This window comes from Antechinus flavipes, chromosome 5 (genome assembly GCF_016432865.1).
Source record: "Antechinus flavipes isolate AdamAnt ecotype Samford, QLD, Australia chromosome 5, AdamAnt_v2, whole genome shotgun sequence".
NCBI lineage: Eukaryota > Metazoa > Chordata > Mammalia > Dasyuromorphia > Dasyuridae > Antechinus > Antechinus flavipes.
Window position 1 is genome coordinate 156125309 of NC_067402.1, and position 18860 is coordinate 156144168.

Below are 18860 nucleotides of genomic sequence, written 5' to 3' on the forward strand. Positions count from 1 at the left end.
GAAGTTCTTACTGGAAATACCTTGAGAAGCTCAGCTCTGTAGCCCATGTTTTGTTTGTTTATTTTACCAGGGAATCTCTAGGAAAGGTTCAACTCCTTAGCCCATGGAGCTTTTGATGGCTATGACCAAGAGTCCCCAAAACAGGGTGTCTTGGATACTTGTAAATGATGAATCCTTGAAGAGAGTTTTGGTTAGGCAGAACCATGGACCATAGTCCATAAATGTTGAGATAGAATGTAAACTATTCAGTTTACATTAAGTCCTTGCATTACTAGTGCCTGTGAAAAAAGAAAGTGTTTAATTAACGCTTATTCCATTGAATTGGAAACAAATCTCCAATCTTCATGGCATTTATAAAAAACAAAACAAAACAACAACAACAACAACAACAAAAAAAAAAAAAAAAAAAAAAAAAACATGGTTGTATACCTAAAGCTAAGAACATGTTCTGTCCTTTACCCTCAGAAAAAAATGAAAAAAAAAAAAAGATTCCTAATAATTATGGAGGGTAAGGGAGTCACAAATATGAGGAAAGTTGAAAAAGATCATAGGAAAGTTTAAAAAATACATATAGCAGATAGAATTTGATCTTTTTCTAATAGTACTTTAAGCTAATTGAAAGTGGGGAGCATGTCCTCATGTAATAGTTTCTCTTTTCTATCATTCACTTTATTTGGGGGAGAAAACAATAATGAAAAGTATTATGTAAAATATATTTAGGAGAGCTAAATCCTTGTACTCTTGGTAAAGGTTCAAATGCTTCTCTTCACTAATTTAACCTCATTTTTTTTTATCATTCCCTCCCAAGTAAACAGAGAAAAATCAATACAACTTAAGAGTATAACAAGGATTAGTTTAATTACTTCTTTGACAAAAGGCAAAGTGATATTTTAGAGAGAGAGAGAGAGAGAGAGAGAGAGAGAGAGAGCGAGCACGCTAGGGGGAGAGAGTGCAAGTTAAGAGAGAGAAAGAGAGGAGAGACAGAGACATACACACAGAGAGACAGAGACACACAGGTGGGGAGAGAAGGGAAGAGGGAGGAGAAAGAAAGGGAGAGAGAAGAAGAGACAGAGAGGGAGAGAGAGAAAGGAAGAGAAAGGGAGAGGGAGAGAAAAAGAGAGTGAGAGGGAGCACAGAGACATTTACACACACACACAGAGAGAGAGAGAGAGAGAGAGAGAGAGAGAGAGAGAGAAAGGAGGAAGGGAGAGAGTAGCTATTGTTTTGATTTATAATTTTTTAAAATGTTAATAAACTAAGTGAATGAATTAAATGCTAAGGGAAAGCGAGAATGTAACTTTGGATGTCTCCAGCCATATAGAAACCTATTTCATTACATAGTAATGCTCCTTTAGGAAGGTGTTTATGTGTAGCAATGAAGGGTGAGGCCAATAATGGAATTGTTTTTACTGCTCTCAAGGGTGCATCATTTCACTGCTGACCTTCAATTATATTCAATAAATGCTGAATTTCCCCAGATCTTGGCTTTGCTTTCCTATTTAGTTTTCTGTCATTGGAGGGCTCTGTGTGTGTGTGGGTGTGTGTGTGTGTGGTGTGTGTGTGTGTGTGTGGTGTGTGTGTGTGTGCAAACACACATATTTTGGAGGGTACAAGGAGAGTCAGGAGGATTATTGGCTGGGAGAGATTCTGTTCAGGAATATAATTCCTTCAGAGTCGGGGTGGTCTCCTTATAATAATAATAACTTCAAATTTTTGTGTAACTTTCAAACTTCCAATCTGCCTTCCTCAAAATAATTCTGGGGGAAGATGGGGTTACAATATTTGATGTGAATATTATTATTTCTGTTTACAAGTAGGGCAACTGAGACACAGAGGAATAATGTGATTGACTTAAAGGCACACAGAATAAGTGTTAAATGCAAACCCCAGATTCTGATCTTTTGAACTCATAGCCAAGTTTTCCTTTTACAGCATTAAAATGCTTTCATAAGCATGGATAATGATTTTACATTCATGTAGTTATCTGAATATTTAATTGCTGTAGGCCCATTAACCAAAATTTTGATTCTATCTTTTCAAGTACTTTACATTACAAAGCAAAATAGCCCACAAGATAGTTGTAGCCATTGTAACAAAACATAGATAACATATTTATCTTTTCAAATTAGACTAGACTAGACTAGAAATATTTAAATAGCAGTATCTAAGTCTCACTATTTTGGCTTTATATATAATTGATTAATTCCTGATTGAGATGTTAGCTAGTTTAATCAATGTAATTTGTGAATATTTTTGTTAGTGTTAGATTAGTTATAAATAAAAATGTCTTATATACAACTTTTAATTCACCTGAAATGGAATTTATTTCAATTGTGAGTATAAGAACTAATTTATATTTGTATAGAGATGCCAAATACTGTTAACAATTATTTATATGATTTTGTTCTTATGTATGTGTGTGTATATATATATATGTATGTATGTATATGAGTTGTTCCAAAAGTAGTCTTAGTGCAGTTTTAAATACTAAGATTTGGGAACATCCATGTGTGTGTATGTGTGTGTGTGTGTAGTCTCCAGTAGAAGCCAAAAACCATTTTTAAAAAATCTTAGCTCATTAACTTAGGGCACAGGAAGTGGTATGTGGGAGAAAACCAGTTGCAGATATTCTGTCCAGTAACAGCCTTTTACTTCCTCACTACAGAAAATCCTCTGTGGAGAGTCTGGTATAACAAAAACAAATAAATGGGTCCAAAATAAATTGGTGCTGACATGCATACCGAACTTGAAATACCATGTACTAACTGCCAAAAGAAGGAAGTTATCTTTTGAATGTGACTCTATTTTTTTCTCCTTGAAAGCTGAGTCTCTAAGGGAACTTTCCTTTACTGAACTAAACAAAGAAGACAGTTCAATGAATTCTAAGAGCATTTTCAGCATGTTTGAGATACCAAGGCACATATTAAACAAAGGTCACATGTATTCTGGATTTTCTTTACACAATTCAATGTAAAATAAAAAAATGTGGCTTAGATCAGTTAGAGTGTTGGATTACCATTCCTTAGATGGGTGAGGTGAGGGAAAATAGAGGACAAAGAAAACATAACTTGCTGATGTTTCAAAATTAGTGTTGCAGGTGAAAAATGTTAGATTGAGGCAGACAAAAAAAAATGCCTATAACCAGTACCTATTTTAGAGCCTAAAATTGCTATCATTCAAAGTAAATTCCGTTTGAAGGTAACACGGCAGTTAAAAAGGGGGAAAGTATGTAATTAAAATGTAAAGATATATGTCTTATGCATGAAAATACATATGAATATATATGAGTGTATATTATGTGTATACACATAGATGTATACATACTTAGAGCAATTTTATGATTTACTTACCTATTCTCTACCTGAATCAAGGAAGGACTCAGCTAAAAAGTGAAAATTGGGTTTGCATATCATTCTAGTATGTAATACTTTCCTTATTCCATATCCTACATGTTCCAACTAAATTAAACTACTGCAGAGGGGCTGGATTGGAGCCTTTTCCCTCCAACCTCCTGGAGCACTAAGCCCACACTCAGACCACTTCCAATGCAACATGTAGCTCAGAGTTAAATGACTTATACCTTTTGCTGGCTACTCAATGTCCTTATTGGTCTCTGAATATTAACAGGATCTCTACAAGAGAGTGAACCACCCTTTGCTTTCTTCTCCTTATCCCTTTTCCTACCTGACCTGAGTCTAGTATTATTTTAAGCATGTACATCAGGAGTTTGTGCTTTAATCTAATCCTTCCTATGCCTTTAATTTCTCATATTGCTTTCTTCATGTTGAATATAAACTGGAAATATCTTCTCCTTCCCACTTTACACTAGCAGAATTTCTATCCATCCAGTAAAGACCAACTCTTACATTAAATCTTCCATGATCTATCTCCCTTGCTAATGATCTTTTCCTCTAGACCTCACATAATACACTGTTTTGCATTTCTCCAAGGCCCTCATTATATGTTTTTATGTAGTAATTATTGTGTTTGTGTTGTAATTTCCATTAGACTATAAGATCCAGGAGGGAAAGTTCTTAATTCCTTTTACCACCTAAAAGAGATGTATGCATAGTAAGTATTAGTAAATGTTTTTAAATGTTGTTAAATGAAATTTTAGATAGCAATCTTCAGTCACTTACAATTTATTTCAATGCTGTATCTCACATAGACACTATTTCTAAATGATTAGTCCTAAAAAAGGCAAGGGGAAGGAAAAATGGAAGGAAGGGAAGAAGGAAGGAAGAGAGGAAAGAAGGGAGGGAGAGGGGAAAAAGAGAAAGAGGGAAAAGGAGAAGAGAGAGGACAGAAGAAAAGAGAGGGAAAAGGAAAAGGAGAAGGAGAGAGAAAGAGAGAAGATAAAGTGCTCGTTAGCTGTTCAATTAATTGTATAGATGTAAAGTGATTATTAAGTATGGAGGAAATACTCTGTTTTGCTTCTTGAAAGTATAGCTACATTCTCTTCACAGCTGGGATTTATTCAGAGCAGAGTAGCAATTGCTACCTTTAATGAACAAGTTTTAAAGAAAATAACGAAAAATGTTTGCAGGTGGGTACAATAAGAAACATGTTTCTAAAAATACTGGAACAATTTAATAATGATGAAATTTCTTTTATAACACACTGAACTCTATCAAAAGAAACTATGGAAAATGAAGGACACGGCATATTTTTGAGGTTTCATTTAAGTGGACACATATAACTCAGGCCCAGAATAATAGCTACTCATAATCATTAAGGAACCTGGGATTCTCTTCAGAGAGTATCAGTTAACAATTATATTTGGGATTACCATGTTTTCTTTCACATCTAGAGAAGTCTGAAAATAGTTTGGTGATTGTGTTAGTAATGAAGAATTGGAACTGGACTATTTTCAAGAGTAATCCAGAACTTGCTATGCAGACAGTTTCAGGTAATCAGAACTTTGGCCACTCTTTTGCTAAGGGACAACATCTTCACTCCTCTAAAAACTTAGCCTTGTACACTGTTCTTAGGGAGATCTGCATAGCCTGCTTCATGAAGGTAGCCTCTGTTTGATAGTACTAGAAACCTTTTCTTTTTTAGGGACAACTAATTGTTGCATATACGAAGATGAACATTAGAGTTTTGAAACTGATGTAGTATTTGATGTAGCATCCATCTATAAAAGAGGTTCCTTTAAGCTACTGAGTATTGTTTTTACTGCTGCTCAGGTTATTGCCAAAAACAATTCAATAGGGATTAAATGTACCACAAGAGGAAGAAGTATAAATTTGCATGTAGCATAGCTATATGCAAAAATAAAGAAAATATCTACAATAAAGGGAGTTGCAGCATTTGAATTAAAAAGGAGTTGTGAGCATTTTCAACAAATTTGCCAGCTTGATGTAGTTGGTTCCTAGACATCCATTTGATTGAGAGATCATTTTTATTCTATTTTAAGTGAGATCATAGATTTGGATCTAGAAGGGGGACTATCTCATTTAATCCTCTCATTTTATAGATGAGGAAACTGAGGAACAGAAAAATTAGTGACATTTCTAAAGTTGCACATTATAATTAGTAAAAGAGGTAAGGTTTGAACTGAGGTTTTTTATTAGTGGTACATATTAAAATATCTTTCATTAGTATTTATTTAAGGTCCAGACCCTCATTTAGAACCTGACTGATTAGTGTTTTTAAGGCAGATGCCCTTACATTAATACTTTGAGATTTTAGTGACTACTTTTTTCTTCTTTCACATTGCTACAGATTTTCCAAGATTAGATTAAATTTTTGTTGGTTTTTTCATAAAACCAACTTTTAGTTTTATTGATTAATTCAATAGTTTTTTTTTTCTTTCAATTTTATTAATCTCCCTTTTTATTTTTAGCATTTCAAGTTTGGTATTTGATTGGGGGGATTTTATTTGTTCTTCTTCAAGCTTTTTTAGTTGTAAGCCCAATTCATCAATCTTCTCTTTCTCTTCTCTATTTTATGCAAGTAAGCATCTAGAAATATAAAATTTCCCCTTATTACTGCTTTAGCTACATCCCACAGATTTTGGTATGTAAAAGAAGCCAAAATCATGAAGTTTAAAATTCTGTGTTGACTTTGTGTGTTTGCATACCATATGCACATCATCATGCCTACTTGTCAACATCCTCTTTCAACTTCATATTAAAGCTCATGATCCTATAAAGTCCCGTGGAGAAGCATATAAAAGATTCAAATTGCTTGAAGCACTAATTTGTATATCATCTTAATTTAAGAATAAACCTTCTCCTTTTTTGTACATTTTGAATAAATTCAGGCTACAAGTTTGAACAAGATAAAACTCTTCCCCTTTGGCTGACTATGTTTTAAAATTTTTATTGTGTGCCCTCAAGGAAGTCATCTGAGTAGAATCATTAGACCTGATGTGAATAAGAAAATTATAAGCTTGCTATGTTTGCTGCATTCCTCCATGACTAACCTCCTGCTAAACTGCAGCATAAATGGAACAAAACTGATTATTAAAGGAAGCCCTAAAATTGCATGTAGTTGAGGAGTAATAGAGAATATAACTCTTGCAGAAATAGTTTTATTCATCATAGGGCATGAATTGGTGAATTCTGAAAACACATCTTAATACTTGTTTAAGGTGCCAATCAATACAACTACAGTTAGTTAGGATCATTTGTTTTCAGTCAAAAAGTGAATTGTAAAGCACAAAAGAATGGAAGGAAATCATTTTTGTGAAGTCTTTACAATTTAAAGGGGAAATAGATTATACTTTCATTCTGAAGTATTTTGTTTTTATGTTTATCATGATATTGTTTTTATTAATTTTTTCATAAAATAATTGATTCAATGATGAAGTAAGGAATTTTCAGGTAATTTTGCAAAGCTTATTCAGCAAATTGTAGGCAAGAACAGAATTAGAATTCAGAATCCTTTATGATTTGATCAATCTCTTGGTATTTGCCCACCAGCAGAATAATGAAAAACGGTCAGATCATGAATTTTGAGATGAAATCACACCTTGGGATAGAAAAAAATTGAAACGCCTATCATATCCCAATCAAAATGACATCTGTCTCCTTCCTTTCTCTCTCCAACCTTGTCTCTCTTCTCCCAATAACTAGTTTGGCATCTTGAAAAACATATAGAATGGCAGAAGAGAGAATTGAAGAGGAAGATTTCAATGATGTCATAGAAGTTATTCATCTGAAAAAATGGAGAAGTGAAGCCACTAAATAATACAAGAACTATAAGGCTTTGTTTTTGGCTTTTCATTTTTTCTGCATATTTTAAGGTCAATGAAACAGGTTAGTGTGATGAATGATTAATACTTCTAGATAACTCTTAAAGACATAACCAATTGTGCAGACCAATTGTTCTGATTAGTTTGATCAAAAACTATATTAAAGAGGATTATTTGGGGGACTATTCTTCTGGTAGGTATGTTATGCAAACTGAGCTTCACTTTTGTATGGGTTTTTTTAAACTCATTGTGTAATTGCACAAAAAAAAAAAGGAAAAAATCTTAAAGTGCTCTTCATAATATGTAGAGATAAGGGAAGACTTTTTAGGCACTGATAAATCTTTTCCAAGTCAATTAAAAGGCTATAAGTTTGATAGCTCCTAGCAATAAAAAGCAAGATTTCATATTTTATCCCTATTTTCAAAACATTTAAACAGATCACATTTGATTGATATCCTCCTGAAAAGATTTCAAGATTAAAAAAAAGTATAACCTTGGTAAAGGGGAAAAAAAAGAACAAGCAACCTAGTAGTGATCTACAGAAAATGTTTTTTTTTTTTTTTTTTTTTTTTTTCCTCATTTATTGTTGACTACGCACCTATTAAAAGAGATGCTGTCAGCAGTTTGGGGTCATATGGACTCTTTCCACGGCCATTTTCAAAATGTGAATCCTCCAGCTTAAAAATGTTGTCCTGTTGGTGAAAAAAGGATTATATTTATTTAAGGGAAGGAGTATTTCTCATATCAGTTCAAATATTCTTTAAGAGAGGATGAGAATTTATGTCTAATTGCAAGGGAAATATTTGTGAATTCTGCATAATTAGAACACTAAATTAGAAATAACTCTTCCTAAAGCCAATAGTTTCCTATGTTGGGGGGGTGGGTGGGGAAGTTCTCTTCATTAACATTACTATACAGATATGCACACTTGAAAATCTGTGTTAACAAAAAATACATATGCATAATTTCTATTTAGCTCTGCTGTTCTGATGAAAGAAAAAAAAAGGCAGAACATAAAAATTCAAGAGATGCTTTACTTGATTGCTTGCATACATCATTCATCTCCTTTACCAGCTTACATTGTACAAGGCCATACATAGGCATTTTGTACTAATGGAACCCCATAAATAGTTATTATGTACATAAAAATGTAAGTAACTGGAGGAGGGGACTTGCAGCTGGGGTCTGGACTCGTCTAAATGTTGCTTGCTCCTAAGTACTCCAATGTGTTTACAATTATAACATTGTAACATATAATAACTTGGTTCTATATAAGTATAAATTCTTTTCCATGGAGTATTAGTTTGGAATTATAGTATGGGTGGTCAGATGATCTTAGATTTAGCTGTGAAAAGGACACCTTAGAGATCATTTAATCTAATCTTATTTTCTAAATAAAGAAGCTGAGGACCTGAAAGGTTAAGTAATTATCCAAAGTCACATATGCAGAAATAGCAGAGCCAGTACTGAACACAAGTACATTGACTCCAAAGGTAACCTTGTTCCTGGACACTAAACAAAATCATTCATTAAGCAGACCAAAAAAGGAATTATACCCCAGTAGCTCTAAAGAGTAATTATTAAGTGAAAATAAAAAGTGATTCAAATGATCTTATGGCTTACTACTTCTGTATTGTAGAGTTTTAAACTTATCAAATAAACCTCATTCTGCCTTTCCTGAGAAGAAGTTGGCAACCCACGTCTTCTTTATGAAGGAAAGATAATCGTGTGTCTCTTCCCTCCCCCCCTCCCCTCCCCTTCTTCTCCCACCCCCGATTTTTCCCAAAGGGAAACCATCCTTTCTTGGCCTAATGCTCTCATGGCTCTCTGCTATACAGAAATATAAATTTCTAGAAGCAAGATGAAAGAATGGGTGCAATGACACACATATTAATTCCACTCTATTTTGGGAATTATTTGCCCACAGTATTGTCAGTAAGACTCCCTTTCTATTTAATATGACAAAAGTCAAGTTTTAGGAACTCCTCGATTATCGTTGAGGGCTTCCCTAAAGCCTTCATAATTTAGAGATTTTATTAGCCATTGGATACCAAATTCTGCATACCAGCTAAAGTGAGCAATAGACAAGAACTTTGATAGAGATTAATAATTTCATACTTAAGAACTATAGGATAGACCTTAAAATTCAAGGTTAACATTAAAGATTATAATATCACCTTGATTAGGAATACATACATGTACAATAACTGAATCTCATAGAGTATGAGTTTAAATATATGATTGATAACTACATCCTTTTTGAAGGTAGTTTAATTAATTTTATTCTAATATCTTATCACTTTGAATGCACTACACATTAGACTATGAGTTCTTTGTTTTCTGTCTTTCTTTGCACCTCCAGCTCTTACCAGAATGCCTGGCATATAATAAATCCTTAACAAATGTTCTGTGGTTTCCTGATATCATAGAAATAATTGTGATTCAATTCAACAAATCTTTATTGGTAGCTAGTATATGCAAGGCATTGGGCTTGTTAATGGGAATACAAAGATTGATATATTATGTAGGCTCTGCTCTTAAGAAGCTTACACTTTAATATGAAGAAAAGACAAATAAATAGGTATCATAGAAGAAGATAAATACAATGGAGAGATACAGGCAAAGTGCTAGCAGAAATTTGAGAAAGAAATCAATTTGATCTTGTGGTGACAGGGGGAAGAGAGAAAGCTTGATGGAAGAAATAAAAGATCAAAGTGGATTAAGTGGTGGTAGAGGAGAGGAGAAAAACAAGAATTATTTTGCATTCATATAAGAGGTTTGGCAATTTAATGTCTATACACTGGAGAGAAAAAGGTAAAGGTGACCCTAAGATTATTAGTCTGACTAAATTGAAGGCTAGTGACTATTCCATTGGCTCTAAATGACAAGTTAAGTAGAGAGATACAGAGTGAAGGGAAGAGTGTTCAATTGTGGATATGTAAAGTTTGAGATGTCAAAAAAACATACAATTGAAAATCTTCCACAAGTAAATAAAATATAATATTTAAACACTGTGAAGACTGCTTTGAATAAAAAGGAAGATTTGGGAACACTAAATAAAAGATAATATTAACACATCAGATAGCTTAGGAAGAAATAAAAGAACTAGGACAGAATTTTGGGCTATATTACATATGTGTATGTGTTTGTGAGTTTGTGTTTGCACATATATACTTAAATATATCTAAAGGATATGAAGAAGAAAAGAAGAGTGTAAAGAAGACAGAGAAAATGTGATGATAAAGAGATGGGGAAAATATGAAATGAACTTAACAGAGCACAGGGTATCAGAAAAGAAGAGGGGTTAATACTGCAGGGTCATCAAGGAAGATAAAAACTGAGTGTAGAAATGGCACTGAATTTCAAAAGATCATTAATGATCTGGAAAGAGCAGTTTCAGAAGAGTGGCGGGGACAGAAACCAGATTGCAAAGGTTTAAGAATGAGCAATCAGTGAGTAAATCTGACAACTTTTTTATAGAAATTTGCCATTAAAGGCTAAGAGAGAAATAGGATAATTTGAGAGGACAGAAGAGTTAAGGCATGGTTTTGTTGCTTTTATTTTGGGTTAAAAGGACTCAGTCTATTTGTGGCTTGAGCAGAAGGACCTACAAACTTTCAGAGGAAGAGAGATCAAAGATGCATCAACTCAGGAAAAAAGACATGGAGGATACGAGATTGAGAATGCAGTCTAGAAGATATATTTGTCTAGGAAGATAGAAAGAGAAAAGGATGGGTAAATACATTTGAGATTTAGTGAATTGGAGGTGGGGAGTTATAATTGAAAAAGGACAGGAAGGAAAAAAAAGAAAAAGAAAGGAAGAGAGAAAAAGAGAGAAAGAGAGAAAGAAAGAAAGAAAGAAAGAGAGAAAGAAAAGAAGAAAGAAAGAAAGAAAGAAAGAAAGAAAGAAAGAAAAAGAAAGAAAGAAAGAAAGAAAGAAAGAAAGAAAGAAAGAAAATAATTAAGAAAGAAAAAAGAAGGAAGGAAGGAAAGGAGAGAGGGAGGGAGGGAAGAAGGGAAAAGGGATGAAGAAAGAAGGGAGAGAGAAAGAAAAAAAGAGAAAGAAACAAAGAAAGTGAGAAAGTGCATAAAAAAGGAAGAAAGAAGAAAAAGGAAATGGTGAGAGAGAGGAAAAGAAGAAGGAAGGAAAAAAGAAAAGAAGAACTAGGGGATGGATAAAGAAACAGAAATTGTTGTAGACTATACTAGTTTACTTTGGAAATTTGACAGAAATAAAACAATTAACACAAAAAGGGAGCCAAAAATATTTAGAAGACATTTTGACTATCAAATACTCAATAACTTTCTCAAAGAGACATGGCAATCAAGAACAAGAGAAGTGTAGAATATAAATTCATTTGAAAATTTGATAAAGGAAGGATTGTAGATAGAGAAATGGAGAAAAAAAATTGAAATTGCAGAAAGTTTGTCCAGAGACCCAAACAATTAAGCCATACAATGCTAGGTAAGATAAAAATGGATAAAGAAAAACAGATGAAAAAATACAAAGGATCTAATAAGTTTCTATTATTTTTATCAATGACAAACTAGGTACCACATTTAGATCCTAGAGTCACAACCCTTGATATGCTACATTAGGAAATAAAAAAAAAACATCAAAGAAATCTAAAATAACAAGAATAGCTGGAATAGATCAAGTTTACAGAATAGAGAACTATGCTTGAGGGAACACATGTTAAAGCCATTGAGATCCAAATATATATCTTTAAAAATCTATGTGATAGGGAAAACAAATGATGGTATTACAAAAAAAGAGATAATTAGTAGGACTTATTTTCCAGATTATAATATAGAATTATGGAAAAAGTCATAATAAATGTAAAGAATGAGATAATAATTATTATAATGATGTCATTTCCCATAATTATTTCTACTCAAATTCTATTAAACAGATGAAAAATTAAATTATGATAATCAATAAGCATATTTTTAAAGTTGCAAAATAATTTATATATATTATCCTATTTGTATATCATGATATGATTATAAGATATGTTGGGCTGTAATTATCCCATATTTCAGATAACAAAAATGAGAATTGAAGAGGTTAAGTGAGTTGACCATGACTACATTGATAGTATCAGAGGTGTGATTTAAACTTGTCTTCCTGACTTCAAGTCCAGAACTCTTTCCACTACATCATATTGACATTTATCCATTAGTAAATATATCTGAGCCTTGTACTAAATATGTATGTTGAACTGAGAGCACAATTAAAAAGATACTTGGCTAATTTGCTTTGGAAAACTGGGACTAACATACTTTATAAGGAACATGACTGTTATTTTAACAGATTCTAGGGAGAGCAATACTTGAACATTTTCAAACAGCTTACACATTCTAAAGGACATTGGTTCAATGTTAGTTTTTATGGTTTGGTTTTGTTCATATATTTTGCATATTGCATTAATTTGGAGTGAACTCAAAACAGTTCATAAAAGACATATTGAAAATCTACTTGTCTCTTGCCTATTTTTAGTAATAGTCAAAAGTGTGTGTGTGTGTGTGTGTGTGTGTGAGTGAGAGAGAGAGAGAGAGAGAGAGAAAGAGAGAGAGAGAGAGAGGGAGAGAGAGAGAGAGATATGGAGGAAGGGAGGGAGGGAGGGAAGGGGAGAGAGAGAGAGAGAGTGAGAGAGTGAGAAAGAAGTGGATGACTATAGTCTGTTTAGAAGAACCTTTTGGTCTACCCTTTGTAATCAATGAAGACTTATGTTTTACAATGGCTGATTCAGGACACGTAAAAAAATTCAGTATGAATAAGATTGAATCCTAAGATAAATCCTTCATCCTGAAGACAACAAAATAAAAGTTCTCAAACAGTTTTGTTTTGCTTTTGACAAATTATAAGACTCTAACATGTCATAATAAGATAACTTGCCACTCTATTTCACCTGATAACGAAACATTTGAGGAACTTATGGAAATTCTTAAGCATTTTTTAAAATCAAAATCATTAGTTATTGTTTAAAAATTTGAATTTCACAAATGGAATGAGGACTTAGTAAGGACATGGCTAATTGCATAAGTCATGTCATCATCATCATTATCAATAACATTTGAATGGAATCTACTATGTGGTAGAACCTGTGCTGAGTGCCTTACTATTATCATCTCATGTTTCAAAATTATAATCTAGAGGACTTCTCAGGAAAAAATATGAAATTTCTCTCGATACACAAATGATGTCAAAAGGCTTGACATCATTTGATAGTCAGAAATGACATTTTAATTGTCCATAAAAAGACATAAAGGACTGTCAGAAACTTTCTCAGAAAGAAATGACTACTACATGTCAATAAAATTAACTTTTAATACAATTATCACTATAAAAATATTTTTTTTAAAAAACAATGAATTTTTGCAGACAGGTCAGGAGAAAAAATAATTTTCTCCAATGATTGAAGAGTTTAGACTACAGAGTTTACATGTGTACCACATGGCACACAGCTCCATAAGACTATGTACTTGCATTCTGTGGGTTCACTAATTTTGTCTCTTTGACTCATTTCCCCCACCTGAAGTTGCTCCAGGAAAAAAAAAATCTCTAAATATATTTTGTGTCTAGCATATGTCTAGTTGTCTAAAGGGGACTCAGATATCATAAAAGTTCTAAAGGTAACATAGGCAATTCAAACAGAGGTGTGTTTTTATTTTATCCCACAAATAATGTGGAATATCTAAGGAACATATAAGAATCCCAAAGCAGAAACCTAAAATATATAGAGGACTCCAATGGTGCATGAGCTGAAGGCAACTTGATACAATAGAAGAAGTGCTAGATTTAGAACCAGTGGATATCAACTCAAATATTAGCTTTCATTAATGATCTTGGGCAAATCATTTAACCTTTCCCAGCCTCAGTTCATTTTCTGTAAAATGAAAGGGAGGGTCAGACTAAATGTTTTTTAAAGTCCTTTTCAATTCTTAATCTATGATCCCACAATGAACCCTTTCCTTGCAAACAAATAATGAGGAGAATTACAATAATAATAAATGGAATAACAAGAAGAATAGCTAATACACACACACACACACACACACACACACACACACACATAGTGCTTTGTAGTTTATCAAAGGACTTTACATACTTTAGTTGATTTTGTGATGAGACAATGGAACACAGAAAAAGACTGATTTGAGTGTGTTAATCAATATTCATTATAACAGTGAGCGTAGCTTTCATTCATATCACTTTGCATCTGTTATCCTCCTGGGATGAAAAGTAAAAGTGACATCTGTAATAATAATATTAATAACACTATTGATCATTATATAAGCTAATATCATATAGTTCTTTAAGGTTTGCAACATTCTTTTCAAATGTTGCTTCCTTTGATTCTCATGACAAATGTGGGGGATAGGTGACATTATTATGTATGATTTATGGATAAAGAAACTAAGGTTGAAATGGGGGTTTTAAAATTTGATTTTAAAAATCAAATAACAGAGGTATAACAGGGAAACAAAATTAGAGTAATGAAAGAAAATATTAACCGCCAATATTTTTGAAAAAGGTCTCATTTCTAAAATATATAAAGAACTGACTCAAATTTCTAAGAATACAAGTCATTCCTCAATTGACAAATGATCAAAGGATGTGAACAATTTTCAGAAGAAGAAATTAAAGCCATCTATAGTCATGTGGAGAAAATGTTCTAAATCATGATTAAAACAACTCTAAAGTACCACCTCACATCTGTTGGCTAATGTTAGAAAAAATGAAGGAAAATTGGGTTACTAATGCATTGTTGGTAGAGTTGTCAACTGATCTCAACCATTAGGGAGCGCAATTTGGAACTATTCCCAAAGGGCTATCATACTGTACATATACCCTCACACTCCTTAATTTCATCAACATTGTACTTAACTGCTTCATAGCAGGAGCCATTAGGGCATTCTCCATCCTGTGACCCTCCCTCCTCAATTAACCCTTCATGGGTGGAGGGAGGAGGGAGAGGGGCAGTGACACAGTCAGCATCACCCATGAAGCAGCTTTGTCCACCTCCATGATAAGATTACAAAAGACACTAGTTAAAGTTAAAACTTCAAGAAGGACAGGACATATCTGATTTAAGAAAAGGAGCATACCCTGTTATTCAAGAGTTTGACTCTTCAGAAGTTAACACCTTATTGTAGGATTAAATCAATCATACTGAGCCTTAAGTATATTTCTCTAGAGTTCCTGCCCTTTACAGAAACTGAATATGGATCACAGCTAGTATTTTCACTTTTTGTTGTTTATTTGCCCTGCCTTTCCTCCTCTCCCCTTTTTGGCCCATCTTTTTTTTTGTACAGCAGGCCAATATAGAAATATGTTCAAAAGAATTGTATATCTTTAACTTACATCAGATTACTTGCTGTCTTAGAGAAGGTGAAATAAGGAACAAAGGAAGAAAAAAATTGGAACACACAGTCTTACAAAAATGAATGTTGAAAACTATCTTTGCATAAATTTGGAAAATAAAATATTATTGGTAAAATAAATAAATATCAAATTGCAAATCCTTCAAATCAAAAGAGAGATTAGTAAAAGTGAATGAAAATCACTGATAATAAAGAAAACTAGGAACTGACTTTAATTAAAAATTGCAAGTGAAATAAACAACCATTTGTTTTGATTAAAAAAGGAAGAAAACCAATTTTCCAGTATCAAAACTGAAAAGTATGAATTCACCAAAAAAGGAGAAAAAAGCAAAGCAATTATTAGGAACTATTTTTTCTAATTATATGCCAATAAATCTAACACTAAACATTTACAAAAATATAAAATTTTCAGATTAACATAAGAAGAAGTAATGGTTAAATAACCATGCCCTTGTAAAAAGAAATTGAATAGCCATCAGTGAATTGCCTAAGAAAAAAGACTCAGGGCCAGAAGGGTTCAAAAGTAAATTCTGCCAAACATTTTTGTAAAGCCTTTTATTTTCAAAATATATACATAGATAGTTTTCAACATTCATATTTGTAAAACCTTGTGTTTTAAATTTTTTTCTCCCTTCCTTCTCCCAACTCTTTCCCCTAAATTACAATTAATCCAATTTGTTTAACATGTGAAGTTTTTCTATGCACATTTCCACAATTACTATGCTATACAAGGAAAATAGGATCAAAAAGGAAAAAAATATATAATCAAACAAGAACAAGAAAAATGAAAATACTGTTGTGATCCAAATTCAGTCTCCACATTCTTCTCTCTGGACACAGGTGGCTCTCTCCATCACAAGACCACTGGACCTGGCCTAGATCACCTCATTGTTGAAAAGAGCTATGTCCATCAGAATTGATCATTTTATAATCTTGTTGTTGCTGTGTACAATGCTTTCTTGATTCTACTCATTTTACAAAGCATTTTATAGAACAATAATGTTCTATAATATTCATATACCATAGCTTATTTAGCCATTCTCCAACTGATGGGCATCTATTCAGTTTCCAGTTCCTTGACACTTCAAAAAGGGCTGCTACAATCTTTTTTTGCACAGCTGGGTCCTTTCTCTTTTTTATAACCTCTTTGGGATACATGCCCTGTAGAGACACTGCTGGATCAAAGGCTATGCAGACTTTGATAGCCCTTTAGGCAAAGTTCTAGAATGGTTGGATCAATTCACAACTCCACTAACAACATATTAGTGTACCAGTTTTCCACAGGCCCTCCAATATTCATCATTATCTTTTCCTGTCATATTAGACAATCTGAAAGATGTGTAGTTCTACCAGACATTTAAAGGACAATTAATGCCAATATTATATAAACTATTTGAGAAAATAGGTAAAGAAAGAATCCTACCAAATTCCTTTTACAAAATAAACATGGTGCCAATACTTAAAGCAGGAAGAACAAAAACAGAAAAGAAAAACTAAAGACCAACTACTCTTGTGAATATGAATGCAAAAAAAAAAAAAATTAAATATAGGGGTGGAGCCAAGATGGCGGAGAAGACACACTTGACTTTCTAAGCTCCTCTCATACCCTCATGACCAATTATTGAATTCAGCCTCAAAAATAGCGCTTGATTGGTAAAATTCACAAAGATTAGAAGTCCAACAATTCACCAGCCAAAGATAATCTGGAAGATGGCCAGAAAAAGTTTTTCCTGAGCACTAGAGCAGATCAGAGCAAGCAGGGATAGAACCAAAGGCTAAGGTCCAGAGCAGACCAGGGGCGGGGGTGGCCTCTGTGGTTAGAAAAGTTATAGATAGGACTCTGCCATAGGCTGACTGCTCTGCCTTGATTACAAAGCAGTAGACCAGCAGAGAAATTAAAGCCAAAGGTAGTGGATACTTTAAAAAAATGCCAGAAGCTAACAAGATCTGGCTATACCCACCCCAAACTGGAAGTGACTCAGCACAGACCACAGCACAGCTGTGCAACTGCACTCTGCAGCACAGACCAGGGCAGTCACAAATCTAAATGGCAGTGGGGTACAGTCCAGGGCAGTCTCTAATCTGCACAGTGAGGGGCTCGGCTTGGGGCAATAGAACTTCCACAGCACGACTGTGCTTCCCTGGGCAGAGACTCTTCCAGTCTGTGCTGTTTGCTGGACAACAACCCTTCCAGTCCGTGCCATTTACTGGACGACTGTTAATACACACAGCCCCACAGCGGGATTTGGCTTGGGATATTGACACTTTCACTGCTTAGCCTCTAGCCCCAGGGCACTTGCTAATCTGCACAGTGATATTCTTCACTAGGCACTTCCACAGATCGCCCCTGTGCTACACCTAGGTCTGAGTCATTTCCAGTGGGGAACTTTTTCCCAGAGCACTCCTGTATCTCGCCACTCTTTGCAACCTGTTTGCAGGATAGCTACTGTCCATACACCTATCCCTTTTCTGCAGAGGAAGCTAGTAACCTCCTTGCCCTGAAGGCAGACCCTATAGGCTTTAAAAAAAATGAGTAAAAAAAAAAAATCAAAAGGACAATCGATAGCTTCCCTCTATCCCCGGAGGAGGAGGAGGAGAAGGAATAGGAGGAGAAGGATACAGAAAGAGAACAGGTTTTCAACCCCGAGGAGACTAATAGCAAATAAGACAAAACCATAAAGGGGTATATAACCTGGTTCCCATCACACAAATCTCTCCTTGAAGAGACTATTAAAAAACTTAAAAGAGAGCTAGAAGAAAAATGGGCAAAGGAAAAAGAAGCTACGCAAGAGAGTAACAACTTCCTGAAACGTGAATTAGAAAAGGTAAAGAACTCCCAGGAAGTACAGGGAAACATAATTTGTGAATTGGAAAAGGTAAAGAAATACCAGGAAAGTAGGATTTGTGAATTGAAAAAGATAAAGAACTCCCAAGAAAGTAGGATTTGTAAATTGGAAAAAGAAAATAACTCACTAAAAAAAAAAATAGTGAAATGGAAAAAAAAAATCCATAGAGCAAAACAACTCATTTAAAAACTCAATTAGACATATACAAAAAGAACTAAAAAAGCTAATGAAGAAAATAACTCATTAAAAATCAGAACTGAACAAATAGAAATGAATGATTCATTGAGACATCAAGAATCAGTCAAGCAAACCCCCCCCCCCCAAAAAAAAAAAAACATTAGGAAAAAAAATGTTAAATATCTACTTGGAAAAACAACAGACCTGGGAAAATAGATCCAGAGAGATAATCTGAGGAGTATTGGACT

The 18860-nt window shown here is 33.8% G+C and overlaps 1 protein-coding gene across 1 annotated transcript in view; it reads right to left on the minus strand.

Annotated features, from left to right (window-relative positions):
• SEMA3A (semaphorin 3A) overlaps nt 1-18860 on the minus strand; it is a 288274-nt gene that overhangs the window by 99917 nt on the left and 169497 nt on the right. Inside the window, exon 5 of the mRNA XM_051963284.1 lies at nt 7800-7893. Coding sequence (XP_051819244.1) covers nt 7800-7893 — 94 coding nt within the window. The remainder of the gene's footprint in view (nt 1-7799; nt 7894-18860) is intronic.